Below are 24,397 nucleotides of genomic sequence, written 5' to 3'. Positions count from 1 at the left end.
CAGTTTAGGGTCTTGTACTTCATACAGGTCCACACCTCCAGAGTGCCATTGACATAGATGTCACTGTTGTGAAATATGGGTCCATGCATTTGAATCAGTTTGTAGGGCTGGATCCTTATAGATGTTACTGTTAACAGATGCAACTGACTTTAAGTAATAGATTGGGGACTTAATTATATGGCACTTATTAGTAATGTGAATTGAGTACCTAAAACTGCATTCAGGGCTTGAAGAAATTTAAGGATGAGATTTTGGAATAATCCTATTAAAACAAGAAAATATTAAGTTAAGTTTTATATATAGTTAGACTTCTTGTGGGACAAAGTATGTTCCTTTGTATATGAATATGTAGAAAATTAAACCCTATTTGTATTTTTATGGTAACATATTGACATATGATCAAAAATATAAATTATTGCAAGTACCCCCCACTTGCTTGTGTTCATCCTTAGTTTTCCTTTTTTTCACTTCTTTTTTTCTGTAGGTCACAGTGCAGATCTTCTCTATTTTTCAATATGTATTTTCCCAAGTGTAACTTTTCTAGGAGATAGTCACTGTGGAAAGGCAGTAATAGCTATTTTCGAAGAAATGTAAAGTCCTCACCATGCAAGGGGCTCTGCATCAGTGTAACTCTGCGCCTACAGAGAACTAGTCGCAGGACTTATATAATTTCTCTTTGTTGTTTCATTTATACCTATATTTCATCGGTTTTACTCTTTGAGATGCAGAGTGGAAAGATATTGAAAGGTATTAACCAATTTATTGTTGTTGCTAATGACCGCACAGCACCTTAAGCAGGAGGGACGTTTCTGGTCTTGCCAGAGGAAGAGTAGCAGTGTGGATTGAATGAACATGAAGTTGCCTGTACTGTACACTTTTATCTGCCAGGTAGTCCCAGATATCTAATAATAAAGTTGCATCCTGATTAAATCCGTATCAAGTGTCCTTTCAGTATAACCGGACAATTCTAGGTATATCCTAGTTGAATGTACCAGGCACATTCTAATATTCCATCAACTTCAATGGAATGTCAATAGAGAATGGCTGCACAGTACTTATGGTAAAGGGGTTAAGTACTATATAAGTTTTCAAATAATGTTTGAGTCTGATTACTATTGTTTGATTCATATAATAGTGTTCATTCTGCTTCACAAAGCTGTTATGTGGGAGACAAGCAACACAATATCTGCTCAACTTGAAAAAAAGAGTGTATGATTCATATGTGCTGATTGCATAGTAGTTGGATTTAGATAACAACATAGAGACAAGCAGTAATTAAAAATGAACTTGGGGAAAACATCTTATTTTCTCTGTAGACAGGCTCATTATATGACCATAGCTGAATTCTGTCAGACTTCTTCTGTACACCAGCAAAAGTAAACTTTTGCATGACTTCCATAGTATCAACAACATGGTAGCACAGAAGAAAAAAAAAAAGGCAGTCAGATTGGGTATATTCCAGTTGCCTCCCTCCCCTATCACTTTCTGGCTAGTCTGAAGTAATGCATCTAATATTTTCCTCTGCTGTTGGTTAATGTATATAATTTTAATTTTTTGGCGAGGGAAGTGGGTGGGTAAGAAAACAAAATAGGAAGCGTGTCACAATTTCTCTAAAAATATAATCATAGGGTCTTGGGGAAATCTACTGCCTATTGTTCACATAAAACTCTTTATAAAACTTCACATTATGCCCCAAAGTATACCACAATCTGTAGTTAGTGATGTGGTGATTACTACAGTGGCTACTATATTTTTAGCAGATTACAAGTAGGCAGAAAGAAAGAAAAGAGCAACAAAATAACTGTAGTGACCAATCTTACTTTTCAAGTATTTTATTCCTCATGTGTTTATAAGAGTGCATATAACAAATACAAAATGGTTTTACTTTGACAAAATATTCAAAGAGAAAACCCCAAGTTAGGACCATTGCACTTAGCCTGTATATACTGGAAGCCTGATTCTCTGTTCACGCACGTGCAAAATTGGGACCTGTGGATGACATCAAGTCTGATTGACCTGCCGTCTCCAGTCTTATCTCATTCATTAACTTTGCTGAGTTTCTATGCCATGGGTAAGGGGAAGCCATGCTGGAGTTAATGTGCTTTTTTAACAGTGACCATGTCATATAGACATAACAGTTCTGTAAATGTAATGATCCGCCCACAAGACGGTCCTGCTGCTGCCAGGCAAGTGTAATATATATTTTCCTTTCTTCAGAGGTTGAGTTTTATTCTTTAAATAATATTGTGTCACTTTTATAACACAGCCTACACTTTTTTCTAAATTGCTATTTTTTAAAGTAGGGTGGGTTTTTTTTAATCCCTGCAGTAAGCAATTCCCTATGAATGCATTTCATATTTATTGGGAAATCTCAAAAATTGGTAAGACGGAGCTGAGGTTGAGAATATATTCCGTTAATTAAAAAATAGATATTCAAATGTAAGAACCTTAGCTCTTCCCCTATTCCACATGCTCCATACACTCATCAGAGGTTCTCACCAGTTGTCATATAAAACGTAAATCTGAAAGGAGCTGTTTTTGGTGAAAATTGTGCGTGGTGTCAAAATCAGTTTATAATGGAAGTGCTGTTAGAGCCTGAACTATAGAGTTACTACCACAGGTCCATAATGAGTTCCATAGACTAAATGGTGTAGGAAGTATTTATGGAAATAGCACATGTTAAAGGGCTTTTGGTAATGTACGTTAGTTCAGTGGTTTGTATAAATGTTATTGGTGACTAGATGGATTCTTGGAAACTCGATCATTTCCTGATATTTAAGAACTGGTTTTTTTTTTAACCAGTAAAAAATAGGAATGGATTTGAAGGATGCTTCCACTTATATTCAGCCCTACTATGATTTTTCTGTGTTTATAAAATATTATTTGCTATGAAGAGTATGGAACTTAAACAATCTATGCTTTTTAGTTAGAAGAACTGATGAATGCACTGGAAAAGACCAGACAAGAATTGGATGCTACCAAAGCCCGTCTTGCCTCAACACAGCAGTCTCTGGCTGAGAAAGAAGCACATCTGGCTAACCTCAGAATAGAGCGGAGAAAACAGCTGGAAGAAATATTAGAAATGAAGTAAGTACATTTACTCCTCTTGATACTAGATGCATTGCAATTTCAATATTTTTCCTGCTGTATATGTACTGTATTCATATTTAAACCGTCTGAAACTCAGGACCTCTTAAGAAATGTATGTGAGTTAGGTTCCCTCTAAAATGAAGAAATACAATAAAATATCCTTGGATTATGAAAGTAGTATTTATTGGGAAGTCAGCAACACACACAGGTAGAATTCTTGAAAAAGTGTTTTGTTATAACTTCCATTTGCCTTGTAGTGTTAGATGCTATTACAGTATCAGCACAGTTTAACTTAAGTTGAGACTTCTGAAATATTTTAATATGAATCTGTCTCCATTCATTATCAGTGTTTTAAATTTCCATAATGTTCTGCCTTATTCTGATGTGAAAAGGGTTCACCTGTGGCACAAAGCAAATTTGTCCACTGAATTATGCTAAAACTAGGACGTGGTCACATCTTTCAGTAAGAATCCTGAGAAAAGCTCCATGTTGGATTTCCTGTTAGAGTGTCAAATGAGAGGGAAAGGGAAGGTCAATTTTATATAGATGTTGTAAAGCTTACTAAATTGAAATGACATAAAAATATCAGCATATAACACTATCTCTATCTTACGCTTAAGAAACTAAAAAGGTTGCAGAGGCCTATAATTTAAATTTAACTTCCTTCCCACAATAAAGGAAAATATGTGTAATTATAATGCATTAAGGCTGTGAAACTCTTTGAATTGGTGGCTTGCTAGAGAAGAATGACCTTGTTGTGTCTTGACCAGTCTGGTAATTATGTAGTGATGATTATGGACAGGAAATTCAAAGAACATGAAATATATTGTAAAATTAAAAGTAAAATAAACAGGCCATTTCTAACTTTTAGCTTTCCTTAGTTTTCTTGCTGTACAGGGCAGATGTCCATATAGTTATAAAAAAAAAAGGTAAGTCCATTTGATAAAGAAATTATTTAATATTGTTGCTCTAAATACACCATACAATGCATACACATGTATACATATGGTTTAATTCTGCATATGTCAAACTGAAAAAGAGATATCAAATAATATGTAAGTTGAGAGCAGAATTAAGGGTGGATCTACGATACCATGCCACCCTTACTTCTGCGCTGCTGCTTTCAGAGCTGGGCAGCCAGAGAGTGGCGGCTGCTGACTGAGGGCCTAGCTCTCCAGGCAGCAGTGCAGAGGTAAGGGTGGCAATACCATACCATGCCATCTGGACTTCTGTGCTGTTGCTGTCAGTGGCTCTGCCTTCAGAACTGGGCTCGTGGCCAGCAGCCATCACTCTTCAGCCGCCTAGCTCTGAAGACAGAACTGCCGCCAGAATCTGCGCAGAAGTCAGGGTAGCAATACCGCAAACCCCTGCCACCATAACCTTGTGACCCCCTCAAAAATCGTTTTTGGGTCAGGACCCCTACAGTTGCAACACTGTGAAATTTCAGATTTAAATAGCTGAAATTATGAAATTTACAATTTTTAAAATCCTATGACTGTGAAATTGACCAAAATGGACCATGAATTTGGTAGGGCTGTATTCATAGGCAGCAGAGGGTTTCCTAACTGTCATTTTCTCTTGCAGTTTGGCCACTTGATTCACTACTTCATTACTCCAGTTTTAAGCAGTTGTAACTCCATCTATTTTTAAAAACTCCTGAGAGAGGGTTGGAGTTTAAACCTGAGCCTTTTGTGAAGTCTCTTCTCTCTAGACATGTGGGACTTCCCTCGAGCCTATCACAGGGATCCAGTCCTATTGCAATCAATGTGAATTTTGCTAATGATTTATGGAGGAATAGGATTGGGCCTACTTTCCTTGGTAAATAAAACAGATGTTAATTTATTATTGTTTTGCAGTATACCATAAAATACCACTATGTGAGATGTGATATAAGGCGGAGTTAATGTTTGGGAAAATCCTTAAATTTGAATGGGATTATCTGATGATATAATTTTAATATAGTAGGTCTGCATAAGTGTATCTGTGCCTTGGTCAGCATAACCTCTATCACCTGTGATGATGTGTGATAGGGAAAGAATTTATCATGACTGTCAGAATCCAGGATGATTTTGCAGAGCCAGGAGATAGTAAATAGAGCTGATATGACATGGAAAGCAATGAGGCACACATTAATGAGGAACTTGACGGAGACATTTTTCCAAAGGCACTTTTTAGTGGAGACCTGCACTTAATTTCTTAATGTTGTTGTTTTTTAAGTGCTTGTTACAACAGTCTTTTTATTGCATTAAAGCTACTTTTTAAAAAAATGTTATTGTAACTTTGCCTTAATAAAAAGTTTAGAAAACATAGAAAATATATACATGTAAAAAATTGTGCTTTGAGTTCTGTGGATAAAAGAGCTATATTAATGCTAAATATTGTTTTAGAACATATAAGATGTATAATTTATAATGTGAATTTACATCTTTATATATATAATTATAAAGGAAAATATTTTGATAAAATCTGCAGTACATTGTATAATATATTTACTAAATAGTCCAATAAGAATAATTCACAAACATGGGTCAAAGGAGTTTGATTTTATATACTTGCTTACCAAAAGAGGAACATAATGAAAGAGCATTTCAAAACTGCATGGCATTTAATTATTTTTATAAATATACATTATATTCTCATAATCAAATCGTGAATCAAATTAGATCCATACGGTTGATGACAGAATACTGACAGTTCTAGCATAGTGTTTATTCATCTGCTTTTTCTCTGATAATGTATTAATTTAATTAGCAGACCAGACCATAGCTCTATAACTGATATTTATCATTTTATTATTTAATGCTGAGTAGGTACAATTTGTGACTGCTGGCTTACAGGCATGAAGTGTGTACTTAAGAACTTTCATGATGATTTCCTATGCTTATATTATGTTAAAGTTCCAAACATAGCTCTCAATTCTAAACCCATCTGGTTGACATTGCCAAGATCCATCTTCATTCACTGGGTATAATCATTTGTCAGTTGTAGACAAATTTTCAGTTATCATTACAAGTCTCCATGTATACTAAGTTATTTAAAGAAGTTTAGAATAAAACCAGGTAGCAACTTAATCTAGTGCAGGGGTAGGCAACCTGCGGCACGCGAGCTGATTTTCAGTGGCACTCACACTGCCTGCATCCTGACCACTGATCTGGGGGGCTCTGCATTTTAATTTAATTTTAAATGAAGTTTCTTTAAAATTTAAAAAATCTTATTTACTTTACGTACAATAGTTTAGTTATATATTATAGACCTATAGAAAGAGATCTTCTAAAAATGTTAAAATATATTACCGGCACGCGAAACCTTAAATTAGAGTAAATAAATGAAGACTCGGCACACCACTTCTGAAAGGTTGCCGACCCCTGATCCAGTCCATAATCTAATTGGGCTTTTTGATCTGGACTCTGAGAGAGAGCTCCACTCATTAGATAAGTACCCTTCAAAGAAGAGGAAGTTCAATGGAATGAGATAAACATGTCCTTATATTCTTTGCTTGATGTTAATATGTGAAAAGATGAGATTTATTTTTTTAAGAATTCCGCAATATTAAAGTTTGGTGCAAGAATTGCATGTTATTGACAATAAATAGTTATATAATTTCTGGAGAAAATATTTTTGTTATGGTGCATATTTTTTTCTCAATGTGCACAAATAATTCATACTGGCATTAATGGGAGTAATGCATACATGTTAACATCAGAATATACCATATGTTCAAATCCATTATTTTGCCTATTTGGTCCTAATGCTTTCTGCATGGTTTATAACCAGTGCCTTCTAAGCATAATAAAATCACTGAGCTAATTATTATGTAAAATATACTATTTTTTCAAAAGTTTCTGTATTGCATAATGTCAATAATTTAATATAGATTTCAGAAATTTACTGTCTCTTAAAATGTTTCAAATGTCTTGAAATTAGACTCTGCTATTTAAAAATACATACTAGGACTGAGTCCTTTCCTTGTACTTAATGAGTGGAAAACTACAAATCTTATGGAAACTCAATGCTTACCTTGAAAGGTTTCCTTCATCTTCATAGATTTCAAGGCCAGAAGGGATCATTCTGATCAACGAATCTGACCTCCTATAGACACAGGCTGTAGAACTTCCACAGAATAATTCCTAGAACAATTTTTTCAGAAAAACATCCAATATTGATTTAAAAATTATCAGTAATGGAGAATCCACCATGACTGTTAGTGTGTTGTTCCAATGGTTAATTATTCTCACTGCTAGAAATTTACACTTTATTTTCATTCTGAATTTGTCTAACTTCAACTTCCAGTCATTGGATCACATTATACCTTTATCTCCTAGATTGAAGACCCCATTATTAAATATTTATTCCCCAGGTAGGTACTTGTAGGCTGTAATCCAAACACCTCAACCTTCTCTATGTCAACTAAATAGATTGAGCATCTCAAGTCTATCACTATAAGGCATTTCTAATCTTTTAATCATTGTCATGCTCTTTTCGGAACCCTCTCTAATTTATTAACATCCTTCTTGAATTGTGTACTCCAAAACTGAACACACTGTTCCAGTAGAAGTGTCACCGGTGCCAAATATAGAAATAAAATAATTTCTCTACTTCTATTCAAGATCCCCCTGTTTGTGCATTCAAGAATCACATTATCTATTTTGGCTGCAGTGTCTCATAGGGAGCTCACGTTTAACTGATTATCCACTATAATCCCAAAATCTTTTTCAAAGTCACAGATTCCCAGGATAGAGTCCCTCATCATGTAACTATGGTCTACATTCTTTATTCCTAGATGTATACATTTGCATTTATCCATTTAATGTGTGGCATGGAAATTTTGTATCTTCCTAGTTTTTTAAACAAATATTCATGTGGTACCAAGTCACATGTAGGGTGACCAGACAGCAAATGTGAAAAATTGGGATGGGGTGGGGGGTAATAGGAGCCTATATATAAAAAAAAAAGCCAAAAATCAGCACTCTCTCTCTAAAATCGGGACATTTGGTCATCCTAGTCACATGTCTTGCAGAAATTTAAATATATTACATCCAGTCTTTTACCTTTATCAGCCAAACTTGTATTCACATCAGAAAAGAATCAAATTAGTTTGACAGACTATTTTCCATAAATCCTTGTTGATTGGCATTAATTATATTACCTTCCTTTAATTCTTTATTTATTTCCTCATGTGGAGTGGGTTTCAATGTGTGGATAGGGTCACTATTATCTTCCTAACAGTGTCAGTATTATCTTACACTGAGGAAGATACTATTCTTGCCCGGAAGAGCTCACAGTCTATAAAGATGAATACAGATGAAGAGCGGGGGAATGGATATATCACACAAAGTAAGATGGTAGAGTGATAATTGGCACACTTTCTGTTCCATTTTTAATTCTATATAAAAAAATTCCAAGCTGCAACCATTAAACATTAACAAAATTCCTTAACAGCTAAACTGAAACTGAATGATATTTTTGCTTTAAAAACAAATCTGTGAATTGACTTCTTGCAAAATGCTGTGATTAAAATTAGGATCTCAAAAACTGATGCGGGTGGTAAGCACTACGCTTGGTAATAAGTGTTCACAGGTTCAGTTCCACACATTATACAGAAACTGAACGTCACTGTTTTGACTTGAAGATTAGTGCATCCATACTTTTTGAGACGTTAATATTATACATTGAATTTTTATTTTAAGCATCTGGTCAGTCCAGTGATGTATTGGAGGGGACTCTTAGTAAACCTGAGACAGAATTCCTGCCAGCAATTGGAAGAGAAAGTTGGGTAACTTCCTTGCCTTTGATAGTGCATACCATCACAATGGGTATGTCTACACTGTAGCTGGGAGTGTGCTTCCCAGCGCAGGTAGACAGACACACACTAACTCTATTTGAGCTATGGTTCTAAAAACAGCAGTTTAACCAGGATGACAGAGGTGATGGGTTGGGTTAGCTGTGTATGTACCTAGGGAGTCTGGGTGGGATTACCCAGGCAATTCACCCAAGATGCCACCTCTTTGATCTTGACTGCACTACTATTTTTAGCATGCTAGCTTGAGCAGAGCTCCTGCATCTGTCTGTATGCACTGAGAAGCAGCTCCCAGCTGCAGTGTATAGGTAGGTATCCTATAGGTACTGCTAAGGCAGTCCAGCCAGAGATGACTTAATCCTGATACTCAGGAAAAAATATTTTTGAAGAACTATTTCGCCCTTTAGAATGGGCCAGATTGTACCATAAAGGGACAATACTTTGAGGTCCCCAATCAAATGATCCTTCCCCACGTTGAATAGCACAAGCAGAACACTGTGATGTGCTATCCACAATATCTGTTCATTTTTTCATAAGAGTCTCCAATGAGTGGTTGATACCATCAACTTAAAAATCACTTCCATTGTCATAGGAACACTTGTGGTTATTATAACTGAAAGAATAGGAAATAAAACATTACTTGTCCCTGTTTTTCGGTATGTTTTCTTTGTGCTTTTGGCAGCACCTGTGTATATCATGTTTGCAATTTTACGGGGACAAGGGGAACACTCCCATGTTTTATTTCCCACCAAACTTTCAGCCTCACCTGAAAAGAAAGGAAGGGAGAGAAAGAAAATCTGAGGCCGCTGCATATTGCAGCAGAGCTGATCACTTTTCTCCCACTAATCAATGACTGAGCTGATCTGCAAAGCAAGGAAGAGGCAGCTGCAATTGCTACTAGAGGCCAGTTTCAGGCAGGAGGCTGATCTCTGAAGTTGCTCAGCTCTCTCCCTGCCTGCTCTTCAAAGGGAAAGGGTTTTTGTTGTTTTTGTTTTTTGGTAGGGGAGACCTTGGCTGGCTCCAGGTGGAGCTGAGGGGGGGACAGTCTCATTTGGGTAATTTGGTGGGGGGAAGGAAATGTTTCTAGGGCCTTGTTGATGGCAAATATATAGGAGGGAAGGAGCCAGCATATACTCATAGGTATCCCTGCCCGCAGGTATATGGGATCTTGGGGAGCAATTACCACACAGGTGGGGTGCCAATTAATTTTTTTATTAAAGGAAGAAGGAAGTGGTGGGAATTTAACAATGAAATACGATGGGATGGGGTGTATAGGGTGTTTACAATAGACAGTGATGGGGGGGTTCTTATTGAACAGTGTAGGGAGTTCTAACAGTGGGGTGCAGTAAGTGGGGTTCAGCACAATGGGATACAGTACAGTCAATAAGCAACTCAATTTTATATAGGAACAACTCTAGATACAGTGTGGAATGCAAAATGTACCAAAAAGAAATGCAAAGTAAAATGGTAGCTTCTATATGAAATGGTCAACAATCTCAGACAGAATGTATTAAATGGTTAATAGCTATATATATAATGTAACACAGTGGCATCAATGCAAATACAAAGCCTATCAGAAAAGTGGAGGCGACCAATGGGGTGTTATAACCACAAGTAAAATGTGAATCACAGTGCAATGATACAATATGGGTGATAAGTGAAATTATGCAATGTAACAGCATAGAAGAAAATTAATGACTTAATTTGTGAGGTTGTAATAGCAGATAATCTGCAAGAGTGTACCTAAAGGCTGAGTCAAGAAACAGGAGTGGGGAGGGGAGTGAATGATCAGTGGCAACTGATGAGAGGAGAGTGCAGCTGCAAGCAGCGAGAGACTCTGAAATCCTGTAGGGTGAAGCCCAGAGCAGTCTACAGGAGCCTGCGGGCTGGATGTATGGGAGACAAGAGCAGCTGGAGCGCACTTAAGGGGAGTCTGGGAGCAGCAAGAGGGGAGGGCGCTGAACATGCAAGCGATGGGAAGGCACGTGGAGAATGGGGGAGATGGCTGAGGGAAGAAACAGGTTGCAGCAGCGGAGAGCACTTCAGGGAAGTTGCGGAGCAGCGGGGTGAAGACAAACGGAGCAGTGTGATGGTGATCTTCGGTAGGGGAGGGGCAGCAGAGAAGCGGGAGCACGAACACAGGGGATACAGGGAGAGGCAGCAGAGAGGTGTAAGGAAGGGCTGGAGGGACACCCCCCAAAAAAAAGGAGAGAAGCGGCAAAGGGTTTGGGAAGTTACACAGGGGGAGAAGCAGCAAGGGGTTACAACAGGGAGACATGGGGAAGTACACAGAGGGAGAAATTGGAGTGGGGAAAAACAGACACGGGAAAGTTCAGGGAAAGATAGGGACAGCGGGAAGACTAATTCAAACAGCAAAAACCTTATCCATCGTCTAACTTAATCAAATTTATATAAAATGACAAGCCGCTTATACAAAGTAACAAAACAGGTACAGAATACGACCAGGCAATGGCTTTTTTAAATCTATCTTAACCAATGACTAGGCAAAACAAAAAATATCACAATTCTAAGCAAACTATAACAAGCAACTATACGGAGCAACAAAACAGCAACTATAGCAAGGCAGGTGAAACTTACAAGCGCTACAATCTTAGCAAACTATGACTTATTAAACTAAAAAGCAAAACCTATGGTGCACCTTATGCTATGGGGAAGTCATAGAGGGCAGAGTAGTATGTGCCCAGGATACAGCTCCCAAGGCAGCCCCCCAAGGAAGCCAAGGGATGGTGGCTGCAGCAGTGGATATGGCTGAAAGCAGTGAGCTCTGAAGCAAAGCCCACAGGAGCAGAGCTTAGCGGTGGCACAAACTTATTTTTAGCGGCAAAGCGCCATGGAGTTTAAGAGAGGTTTTAAGACACAGACCAAGGTTTAGCTTGAGTCTGTGTGCTGGGGAAACAGAGCCAGCAGCTAAAATAATAAAATAAAAGTATGGAAAGTTTCACAGAGGGATTCTTACCAGTCCCCAAGATAGCAGCAGAGGCAGAAGCAGCAACAACATCAGAAGAAGCAAGGAGGGCTCGGTACGGTCTCGATAATCAGGAGATCTCTCAGGCAGCAATTCGTTCTTCATGGTTTTTTTTTTTAAACGGGGGTACGCTCAAAAATAAAACGAGAGCGGAGAAAGGCCCCCCAGAACCCCTGGCTGATCAGACCAGGCAGCAATGCAGGAACCTTTCCCAATGTTTGTTTTAAAAATGCCTGTTTTTAAAGGCAGACTCAGGTAGTTTCCTGATAGGCTCCCTCTGTCACAGGAGAGGAGACACAGGGAAAAACTGCAGGTGAGCACAGAGATGTACCTGGGCAGAGTCCTGAACAATAGGTGTGAGTTCACACCTCAGGACTCAAAAGCACTTGAGGCCTATGAATCATGTCCAGGATCTTAAAAACACATTAGGTCTTGCAGCTCTGGACATTGCCTTCCCTACACAAAGCCCAGGTTTAACAAGGTGATAACAGGACCAACCCTTTGAACAGGGCAGTGGTCCCACTTAGGACGCAGCACAAGTGGCCATCCCTTTGAGAAGGGCAATTGCTCTTGGTAAACAACTTAAGGGACCCTCCCTTTGAGAAGGGCAGTGGCCCTGGTAAACAACTTAACAGCCAGGGAGGGGCGGCCACAGGAGGAGAACAAAAACAAAATGGATTATGGGGACAGCTGTAAGAAACAAAATGGAGTAGGGGGATAGCTGTAACAGACAATAGGGACATCTTTGAGGGATTGTATTGGAGGAGGACTCTCAGTATTGTGAAGTTATCTGTCGTTCCCTATCTTTGCTGGTTAAGTCATTGTGAGTAGTCATCAAGTTATTTAGTATCCCCTGTTGTTTGTGTGGGTCTTTCATGCAGCAATAGGAGAGAGAAAAGCACTTGAACAAAATAGAAAAGAATAGCAAGGTGAATTAGAGGTAGGTTTAGTCCCTGAAAGTACTTTTACCTTATTTTTTAAAACTGACACAATTCAAGCTAATGATGTCTTGTTAATATAAGGGTATGTCTACACTATGAAATTAAATTGATTTTATAGCAGTCGATTTTTAGAAATCGATTTTATACAGTCGATTGTGTATGTCCCCACTAAGCGCATTAAGTCAGTGGAGTGCTTCCTCACTACCGTGGCTAGCATTGACTTATGGAACGATGCACAGTGAGTAGCTATCCCACATTTCCCGCAGTCTCCGCCACCCACTGGAATTCTGGGTTAAGCTCCCAATGCCTGAGGGGGCAAAAACATTGTCACAGGTAGTTTTGGGTACGTCATCAGTTGCTCCTCCCTCCGTGAAAGCAACGTCGATCAATTGTTTTGTGGCTCTTTTCCTGGGTTACCCATGCAGACGCCATACCACGGCAAGCATGGAGCCCACTCAGCTCACCGTCACAAACTTTAAAAGCTCGCTGGCGCTGTTTGCTGACTAGGTCAGACCTCAGTGCAACCAACATTCCCATTGTTATTGCTGCTTGCTGTGTGCTCCATAATATCCGTGAGAGTAAGAGGAAACGTTTATGGCAGAGTAGGAGGTTGAGACAAATCGCCTGGCATCCAGTTTTGAGCAGCCAGACACCAGGGCGATTAGAAGAGCACATTAAGATGCACTGCGCATCAGAGAGGCTTTGAAAACCAGTCTCATGATTGGCCAGGCTATGGTGTGACAGTTTTGTGTATGTTTCTCCTTGATGCAAACCAGCCTTCTTTGTTGATTTTAAATCGCTGTAAGCCAAGCACCCTCCCCCCTTCAAAATAATGTAACTATTGTTTGAAACCATGCATTCTTTCTTTATTAATTTTTAAAAAATGAGATAACGGACAAAGTAGCCCAGGGGAGGTGGGGGAGGAGGAGAGAAGGACACGGCCACATGGCTTATTGTAGCCACACTGAAAATCAAACTGTTTGAATGACAGCCTTCTGTCATGGAGTGGAGTGGCTGGGTGCCCAGAGCCTCCTCGCTGAGTTCTTGGGCGTCTGGGTGAGGAGGCTATGGAACATGGGGAGGAGGGTAGGCAGTTATATAGTGGATGCAGTTGGATTCTGTGCTCTTGCTGGCTTTCCTGCAGCTCCCGTAGACACTTCATCATGTCCATTTGCTTCCCCATTAGCCTCAGCATCACGTCCTGCCTCCACTCTTCATACTCACTTAATTCTTTTCTGGCCTCTGCCACTGAATGCCTACATGCATTAAGCTGTGCCCTATCAGGGCGGGAGGACTGCATGAGCTCGGAAAACATGTCATCGCGAGTGTGGGTTTTTTTGCCTTCTATCTGCGATAACCTCAGGGACAGAGATGATAGGAGAAGCATAGAAACATTCTACACTCTACGATTCTGAGGGGACTGCATAGTCACCTGTGCTGCTGAGTTTGTCACGCTGACCAAACAGGAAATTAAATTCAAAAAGTTCTCAGAGCTTTTCCTGTGTACCTGGCTAGTGCATTGGAGTTCAAAGTGCTGTCCAGAGCGGGCACATTGGAGCACTCTGGGATAGCTCCTGGAGGTCAGTACCATTGATTTGCAGCTGCACTACCCCAAATTCAACCCAGCAAGGTAGATTTTAGTGCTACTCCCAGGAGTACAGAAGTTGATTTTAAGAGCCCTGTAACCGGGCAGACTCACCCCCGCAGCACCTCCTACTGGTCGCCCTCGGGAATTAGCTCAGTCCAGTGTCCAGAGCGCCCTCTGCAGCCCGGTGATCCGCCTTTCCAGCTACTGGCCCCGTGCCCCTCCCTGGACCCAGTGCCCTTTTACAGAGGGTGCTGCCCCCACTCTCTATTCCCACCTTGCCTCAGTGTATGGCTACTGCCAGTCATTGTCTAGCCCCACGCCCTAGGGCAGACTGCAGTATCAGCCAAGTCATCACTGACAAGGAGGGTTTGGACCTGCTGCCCTGGCCTACCCCTGGGTTGCCTCCTGCAACCCCCAGCACCTCGTGGCCTAAAGCTAGGTTGTAGCCTGGGCTCCAGGCACGAGCTCCCCAGCCCTGCTCCACTTAGGCACCCAGTCTCTAGCTCCCCACAGCCAGGTCCATCTCCCTCTACAGCTAGAGAGAGAGACTGATTGTGCTCCTGGTTTCTCCGCCTTATATAAGGGCCTGTTGCTCAGTTTGGGGCATGGCCCCAGCTGCTGCCACTTCCACCAATCAGCCCAGCCTAAAAGGCTGCTTTCTCCAGCCCCAGCCCTTATCCAGGGCTGTTTTAACCCTTTCATGGCCGAAGCAGTGGTCCACCCTGCTACAAGCCCCTTTAAGTTGACAGAACGGGGTTGGTTGTGTGGACGCATTCATTTTAAAATCAACCTAACGTGGCTAAATTCTACCTAACCCTGCAGTGTAGACCAGACCTAAGTGTGTTTGTGAAGTGATGCTGCTTCCTTCATTTGTTATAGTTTGCAACACTGTGCTTGTTCAAGGAGGAAAACAAATAAGTGGATAATACAGTCCCTTACCTGCATCTCTCTCTGCAGAGGTACCCGTGGTACCTGGAAGATATTTGTGGATGTTCCTGTAAAAATATTGACATATCACTGAATTAGTTTCAAGACAGTTGTTCTAACAAGCAGTGCCTGAGGATAATTGTAGAATAAATAGGACTGGATGTATATGATACTATGTGATTCCCTGTACTGTTTGGATAAACTCCAAATCTACACAAAAATACCAAGATAAGATTTTTCTAGTCTACTCTTCTGAAAATAGTATGAATGTTAACAGTTTTCTCTAAATAGTTTGCTCAGTCCTAACACAAAGTTTCCCTATGATGTGAATTATTTAAGCAGTCATCCGCTGTTGATTTGAATATGCCTTAGATACTTTGCTAATGTATAGTTGTGGAGAAAAAGTGTTTTCATAAACTAATTTAACATTTTACATTATTCTGTTTGAGCTATAATTATATATACTATAATGATCAATAAACAGGCAACAAATTGATTGTCTTTAAAAATATACCTTTTGAAAAGTGGACTAGTAGGCTGTTTTTTGTAACCTGTGGACTGTTTCCATTTAATTGTAGGATTCATGCTGAGAGTATAGAGAGTCATATCCCAAGTTAAATACAAACAAAACAGCAGGATGTTGATACAACTGTGACTTCCATAGGAAGTAGTTAGAATGGTAATGTGGTCTCCTTCTAAGGTGGGTGGAAAGTCTCCTGTGACAGCTTTTTGCCCCACAGACCTGTAGCTCAGCATGCCTTGACTAACTTTTTTGACACCACCTTGCAAACACCATAAAGATTAGAGGAATCCAAATGAAGGCTTTGTTCTCTGGAACAGAAGTTTGCTTGACCAAAACGAAAAGATGTTTAAAAAAGAAAAACTCTAAAGAGACACAGGGCAATAAAATGCTTCTCTCTGTGAGAATAATGTGAGTGAACTATTTACTTGGCAAACTGCTTCAGTCATTTAAAGACACATGCCTATCATCACATGTCTGTTTAGATGAGAGGCCAATAATAGTGCTTTTAGGGTAAAATGCTATGGTTTCTCCATGGCTTTATTTGACAAAATCTGTGACATTTGGTTATTCATTCCCACAAGGAAGAAAGTATACCATCTCTTCCTATAATTTGTTCTGTAGGTTATAGTTATAATTTATTTTCATAACATGATGGAACTTGGCATTGGAATGTCATTAGACTAATTCAGGCAATCTTCAGAACATGAAAAAAGGAGCAATACAGTGCCTGGTCTTTGCCTGAGCATTTCCAGGGCATAGAAGGTTGAAGGAGCCGCTGTCATGTCTTGTGTTCCCTTTGCAGCAGCTGAGCACAGTAGCAGCCCTTGCACTTAGGAAGTGCTTGGAATGTACAGACCAAAAACACAGTTTTCCTTTTCACCAGGGAATGGTTGTGGTGCTTTTTTCACTAATGATATGGCCTTCACACAATATACCGAATGACAATAGTTCAACTGCATACAGTGTGCAATTACAAAGGATGCGTTCTAATCCTTTTGATCTACATGGAATTCAACCAGTCATACCCAGCCAATTAGAAAAAGAATAGTAACAGCTGCTGAATCCGGACAATTCATAATTGGGGGAGTGACCAAATTTCAGCTCTCTAATATGAAATATACAAGCTTGGATTCTAGGGGAAAGATCCCCTTCAAACAGGTGCGGAAAACAGATTTTTTTTTCTGAACTGTATTGCTCATCATTTTTACATTGTACGATGCTGTGTAACAGGGCTGTAGTTGTAACTAGATTAAACTTATCTTGTTTTACATCATCATGTTCCTTGCACAGGGTATGTTACTTGTAAACAGAAAGTTGTAACTTGCAAGGTTCCTGAGGTACCATCCCTTCCAGCAAGAGGGTTTTCTATTCCACCGTGGGCATGGCCCTCCAGTTGTGAGACAGACCAGTGATCCAGGCGTATTTTCAAGGCATCTGCAAGGCAGGAAGGGAATGTGTATGGATGGGCTGTTATTTTCTGAGTTCCTACCTCCTCACAGCATATTATTGTTAGAGATCGTGTTGCCATGTCTCCAGACATACTTATACCCTACCTCAGTCAGTTTTGGGGAGTAGGAGATATGGATATTGAAAACGAAGAGGTTTCATGTTTAAGTGATGATTTCTATTGGAAATTCCACAAAGAATTGTTATGGGTTTTGGGGTGATGCTGCTGCATGAAGTGACAAACCCCCAGCTCTGAATGTGCCCAGCCACATACCACCCCAACCTTGCACACTGAAACAGATGAGTGTGGGGTCTTCTGCAGAATCTGGTAAGGAAGGAGATGCAGCTGCTGCTTTCACTTTTATCACCCCCATCTTTATTTTTCCACATTCCTCTGATCACCTCTCTAGTTTTTATGTACGGAATATTGCCCATTTGTTCCTTCTCTATTTCCTTGTCAGTAAAAATGTAAAACAAAATAAAACAAAACAAACCCCTGCCATGTAATTCCCTTCTTCATAGCTTCACTATGTCCAAACAGTAGAAACTACAATTTTTCCATCACATGGCAGCTTGTCTTATGTTTATTCTGAAATAGGCACAAATCACCCCCACCCTCAGAAATCTTCACAGGGCTTTTTTGGTACAGATTCCAATATAAAATCTCCCTCCTACTCTTCCAGGGCTTCCAAAGACATTCCCTTTGTCTCTTTGACCTTTATTTTTCCATCAGGTTTTCTATGCTCCTAAAATATTTATTTTCTCTCCATAGTGGGCAGTAAAGCTCTCTCCCACACTACCATCATGGGCTGGAACAGGTTGACTGCACCTAGTTAATAACCTGATGATTTTTCAAATCTCTTTTCATGAACCCGTTACATGAAGTCAACTAATGCACGCTGGAGAGGTTAAAGGCCGTAACTCCAAATGCCATTTTGCTTGTGTTATTGACCTACAGGGAATAAGAGAGTCTGCATGATGATACAAGTAGCAAAATGATAGTTTTAAAGTACAGATTGCAAGAGTGAGGACTGAGACAAGTGCTCTCCCCAGGGACTGGTGAAACTCACAAAGTTTCAAGTTTTAAGAACTGCATAAACTACTTTTTGAGTTTACAAGGTACTGAAGTCTGCAAACCCTTCTTTTGTAATTTTAAACCATTATATTTTCAAGAATCATCAAGTTTTAAAAAACAATGTTATACCCAAAGGGGAGCCTGTTTTATGCATTTTCATCCTGTTTGAGCTTATCACTCTGCTTGTTCTTTAATCCCCTTTTCACCCTATGTTTCTTCCATTGTCTCTGTTCTATTTCTTATAGTCTCCCAGGAGTGACGTGCAAACCCGGAGCTTTTCTTTTGAATTTGGAAACTTGCATTATTTGAATGGGTTTTAATTTGTCAGATTAGCCCGTGGCACTGTCACACCTCAGATTTCCAGTATTCCAAGGTTCCCAAATTCACTCCTGTGTAGGTGCAGGGTTTAGGTACCGGGGGAAGATGTTGAAGAGGAACAACAGTGAGAAGGAATGGCGCTTAGGGATATAGAGGCAGGAAGGAAATGGAGAGGGTGTTACATTAGCTGACTCCAGGAAACGTATGACACTAAGTAGCTAGTACTGTGGGTGGCAGTACAGAATCGGAAAGGACTAGAGTTGCCTAAAAATCACTCCTGTTTTCCCTGAGCAGTTGGGCTGATATTTGAAATATCCATAAGGAAGAAAGGAGAAACAGGCAAGGTTTCAATCCAGCCAGTACAGTAGGTGGGGGACTAGTGCTGCCTTCTAATTATTGAGCTTTGACTAGGTATTTGAAAAATGATTCAGCCAAGACCAAATATCAAATTTTTGCCTAGAATTTGGCAAAATATCTATTCTAAGCCAAATTAAAGTGCTTCTTTAGTGCAGGCTATCTGCATGCTCAATGTTCCATAATTCTTTAGTACAAATAACGCTATACAAAATAATTTGTATTATACGCTAATTATGAATTGGTATATATTGTTAAAAAATTGTCCATATAAAAAGAAGATGGATTTACAAATCTAAATCATGAAAATTTGGATCTGGATTATCTCAAGAGATACTGAGGTTTAGAAGTACTACTTAATTTTCTTTGGAACTGTTTTAATTTAAACTAAAGTTAAGTGATTTTGGAGTTTGGCTTAGTTTTACTTTGTAAATGAAAATTAAAATATTTTATATTGAAGACTGTAATAACAACTTTTTTAAAGTTTCCATTGCATAACCTTAGTTTTAAAATATGAAAATAATAAAAATACAAGCATTTTATCAAAAAAATAATTCCACAGGAAGAAAGCTGTACTCCTCCAGGACTGATATCAGCCAAACTGTGCCTTAGTTTTTAAAATAATCTAAAATATGCTTTCTTATAATTTTATTAACTGAGGAAATAGGAAGGAGCAAAATGATGAAATTTGGACTGAACTGTAGCCAGTGAGAGAATGTGATGGCATCCATTTCTGATACAAGTGGTTCCAAAGACAGCAATGAGGGCGTGGGAAACTGAAAGAAAAGCTAAGCTTCTGTTTTTAGGTGGGTTTTTTTTGGTAAACTGACAGAATTACACCCTAGTCTGCCGAAACCCTCTTAGTGTAATTCTCACAGGCCTCAGTGACACCTAGGGCAGCACTGATCAACTGCAAGCTCCTATATTGCTAACCTCAATCAACAAACTGGTTATGATTCTAGCAGATGTGTCTGTATTTTAGGCCTTCAGAATAGAGTGAGTCAGTTTTTCTCTTCTTCCAACAAATACCTTGCATATTTGAGATGTAGAAGACAACAATGTAATAAGAGGAATTAAAAGATGATGGCCTCGCCAGCAGTATGGTTTTGGACTTAGTGAAAATTTGAATTTTTGAAGTTAGAGAACCAAAAAAGCTAAAGGGTTCATCTCATATAAACTACATTGACTGCTTATGAATTAGTATTGTGTAAACAGAATTAAAAAAACATTAGAAATATATATTATACTATATATTGTAAAATTTTATATAAGACATTTCTTTCAAATAAATGCAGCATATAACATGATGTTACACAATGTCAAAAAATAGTGTGCATGCTAGGGAAAGATTTTAATAATATTCTTGACAAGTCAGATGAGATCGGTCAATCAACTACTATTTTTATCTGCCTGAATACTTGCATTTCCTTTACTTAGCGTATCAGAAAATAAAATGGAAACAATGTAAGTGCAGAAAGTAGCAGCCCTAGAATATTTCTGTATATTTCTCAAGATTAATTAATTTAAACTGCTAACGGATCATCAGTCTTTTTTTTTTTTAAGAAAAAGCTAAATAGTTGTCTGTAATATGGTTTGTAATACAAAATAGTGGTGTGAGGTGTGAACTTCAAGTTGCATATGTAGTCATTACAAAAACTACTCCCACACAACTGTGCTAAGGCACACCATTTTTAACTGATAAATACCCCATCTGAGCAGCAGTTGCCAAATTATGGTGAGTTGTGTAATGGCCATTTGTAGTAGGAACTAGGATGAAGTCATTCAGATCCTATTAGTGTATGATTTATGTTGAATTTATGTCTCTAAAGTATTAAAAGTCCATTAAAAAAACCCAACTGCATCACCTTGACCTTAATGGCGCTTAATCTTTAAAGGATATTTATGCTACTTTGGTAAGGCCCTGGTTTTCCATTTTATCCCACTTATAGCATCCTGATCAAGAGCTGCCTGGGCCTAGCACAAGTTAGGAGGGATAGCACGGGCCCAGTCCTAATTTATGAACAGCTGGCATAAGAGGTGGCGTAGCCACTTCTACCACTGAAGGATTAAGCCAGTGGAATGTTTCTCTGCAGAAGGAGAATACTCCATTGGTCATCTCTGGCTGCTTTAAGGACCTTAGTTGACCAGCCACCTCTAATATATGTTTAGGGACCCCAAATCAGGAATCAGCCCCACTTCTTGCTATGACATCTGAGAAGAGGACCCATAGGGCTCCATCCAGACAGCAGCAAGGGGCAACCTAACAGTGCTCTGGATGGCTGTCTTGGGGCAGAAGGAGGCATCCACAGAATCCTGCTTTAATTGTGGAGATGGGAAAGCAAGAAAAAAACAACCACCCTTGACTGCCAGCATTTCTTTGGGGCCATCCCAAGCCTGGAACAGACTAATTCAAGAACAACCACAAATCTCAGCACTACTGTTTCAACTGTAGAGTGCACTTCCTCAACCTTGCTCTCAGTAATAAAATTAATAGACACACAATTTTCTCCCTGTGTAGAAGAAGAGAGCGAGAAAAAAGGAAAGGATTGCATGTAACATTGCTACTCACATCACTTAATGCACTACTGGATGATGCTCAGGTGCCACTGTGATGGACATGGCATATGATCCTGTTTAGAAGAGAAGAGAAGCCAGGTGACATAGAATACAAAGGCAAAGGACCTTTCCCTCTGTTAGGGAGGGGGCAAGAAATCTCCCAATCAGAAAGGCTAGGAAGGAGAAAGGGGATTTAAAGAGACTTATTTAAATGCTACCCATAATGAGCCATTACTCATTAATGGTAAAGAATACTTTCAGGTACCCTCAGGTACCTTTCAGGAACACAGGTACCCTCCCACCAACAGCACAAGATACACAGGTACCCTCCCACCAACAGCACTGATACACAAGTACCCTCCCACCAACAGCACAAGAAGAAGAACTCCACATGGACTCCTCCTGAGGGTCGAAATGACAGTCTGGACCTATACACTGAATGCTTCCGCCGACGTGCACAGGCAGAAATTGTGGAAAAACAACATCGCTTGCCTCATATCTTAAGTCGTGCAGAACGCAATGCCATCCACAGCCTCAGAAACCACCCGGACATTATCATCAAAGAGGCTGATAAACGAGGTGCTGTTGTCATCATGAACAGGTCTGACTACCAAAAGGAGGCTGCCAGACAACTCTCCAACACCAAATTCTACAGGCCACTTCCCTCGGATCCCACTGAGGAATACACTAAGAAACTGCACCATCTACTCAGGACACTCCCTACACTAACACCGGAACAAATCAACATACCCTTAGAGCCCAGACCAGGGTTATTCTATCTACTACCCAAGATCCACAAACCCAGAAATCCTGGATGCCCCATCATCTCGGGCATTGGCACTCTCACTGAAGGACTGTCCAGATATGTGGACTTTCTACTCAGACCCTATGCCATCAGCACTCCCAGATATCTCCGTGACACCACTGATTTCCTGAGGAAACTACAATGCATTGCTGACCTTCCAGAAAACACCATCCTAGCCACTATGGACGTAGAGGCTCTCTACAGGAACATCCCACACACAGATGGAATACAAGCTGTCAGGAACAGTCTCCCCGATGATGCCACAGCACAACTGGCTGCCGAGCTCTGTGCCTTTATCCTCACACACAACTATTTCAAATTTGATGACAATATATATCTCCAGATCAGTGGCACCGCTATGGGCACCCGCATGGCCCCACAATATGCCAATATTTTTATGGCCTGCCTGGAACAACGCTTCCTTGGCTCTCCTCCACTCACGCCCCTTCTCTACCTACGCTACATTGATGACATCTTCATCATCTGGACCTATGGGAAGGAGACTCTGGAAAAATTCCACCACAATTTCAACAACTTCCACTCCACCATCAGCCTCAGCCTGGACCAATCTACACAGGAGGTCCACTTCCTAGATACCATGGTGCAAATAAGTGATGGTCACATTAACACCACCCTATACCGAAAACCTACCGACCGCTATGCCTACCTTCATGCCTCCAGCTTCCATCCCGGGCACATCACATGATCCATTGTCTACAGCCAAGCACTGAGGTACAATCGCATCTGCTCTAACCCCTCAGATAGAGACCAACACCTACAAAATCTCCACCAAGCATTCTCAAAACTACAATACCCGCACGAGGAAATGAGGAAACAGATCAACAGAGCCAGATGTGTACCCAGAAGCCTCCTAGTGCAAGACAAACCAAAGAAAGAAACCAACAGAACTCCACTGGCCATCACATACAGTCCCCAGCTAAAACCCCTCCAACGCATCATCAGGGATCTACAACTCATCCTGGACAACGATTCCACGCTTTCATAGGCCTTGGGTGGCAGGCCAGTCCTCGCCCACAGGCAACCTGCCAACCTGAAACATTCTCACCAGTAACTGCACACCGCACCACAGTAACTCTAGCTCAGGAACCAATCCATGCAAGAAACCTCGATGCCAACTCTGCCTACATATCCACACCAGCGACACCATCACAGGACCTAAGCAGATCAGCCATACCATCACCGGTTCATTCACCTGCATGTCCACCAATGTAATATATGCCATCAAATGCCAGCAATGCCCCTCTGCTATGTACATCGGCCAAACTGGACAGTCGCTACGGAAAAGGATAAATGGACACAAATCAGATATTAGGAATGGCAATATACAAAAACATGTAGGAGAACACTTCAACCTCCCTGGCCACACTATAGCAGACCTTAAGGTGGCCATCCTGCAGCAAAAAAACTTCAGGACTAGACTTCAAAGAGAAACTGCTGAGCTTCAGTTCATCTGCAAATTTGACACCATCAGCTCAGGATTAAACAGAGACTGTGAATGGCTTGCCAACTAAAAAAACAGTTTTTCCTCCCTTGGTTTTCACACCTCAACTGCTAGAACAGGGCCTTATCCTCCCTGATTGAACTACCTCATTATCTCTAGCTTGCCTGCATATATATACCTGCCCCTGGAAATTTCCACTACATGCATCTGACGAAGTGGGTATTCACCCACGAAAGCTCATGCTCCAAAACGTCTGTTAGTCTATAAGGTGCCACAGGACTCTTTGCTGCTATTACAGATCCAGACTAACACGGCTACCCCTCTGATACATTACTAACCTTGACACTCACCATTTTACAAAGTGACAGTCAAGTTTGGAGCAAATTTTTAATATCACCATGTTCTATTCCTATACAGATATTCTTTCCCCTTATTAAAAATATAATATTAGTAATGGTCCAGAACCATGCAGAATCACTGTTGAAAGCTGCTGTACACCTCTACCTCAATATAACGCTGTCCGCGGGAG

General features: G+C 40.2%; 1 protein-coding gene across 5 annotated transcripts in view; it reads left to right on the top strand.

The window, feature by feature from the left end:
* The window catches only part of ERC2 (ELKS/RAB6-interacting/CAST family member 2), an 840,807-nt gene that overhangs the window by 481,542 nt on the left and 334,868 nt on the right, over positions 1–24,397 (top strand). For all 5 annotated transcript variants that reach the window (XM_030570319.1, XM_030570317.1, XM_030570316.1 and 2 more), the window contains one exon: positions 2,927–3,087. In XM_030570319.1, coding sequence (XP_030426179.1) covers positions 2,927–3,087 — 161 coding nt within the window. The remainder of the gene's footprint in view (positions 1–2,926; positions 3,088–24,397) is intronic.

The sequence above is a fragment of the Gopherus evgoodei genome, chromosome 7, assembly GCF_007399415.2.
Source record: "Gopherus evgoodei ecotype Sinaloan lineage chromosome 7, rGopEvg1_v1.p, whole genome shotgun sequence".
NCBI classification, from domain to species: Eukaryota; Metazoa; Chordata; order Testudines; family Testudinidae; genus Gopherus; species Gopherus evgoodei.
The sequence above is the reverse complement of the archived record's forward strand: the minus strand, read 5'-3'. Positions and strand labels throughout refer to the sequence as shown.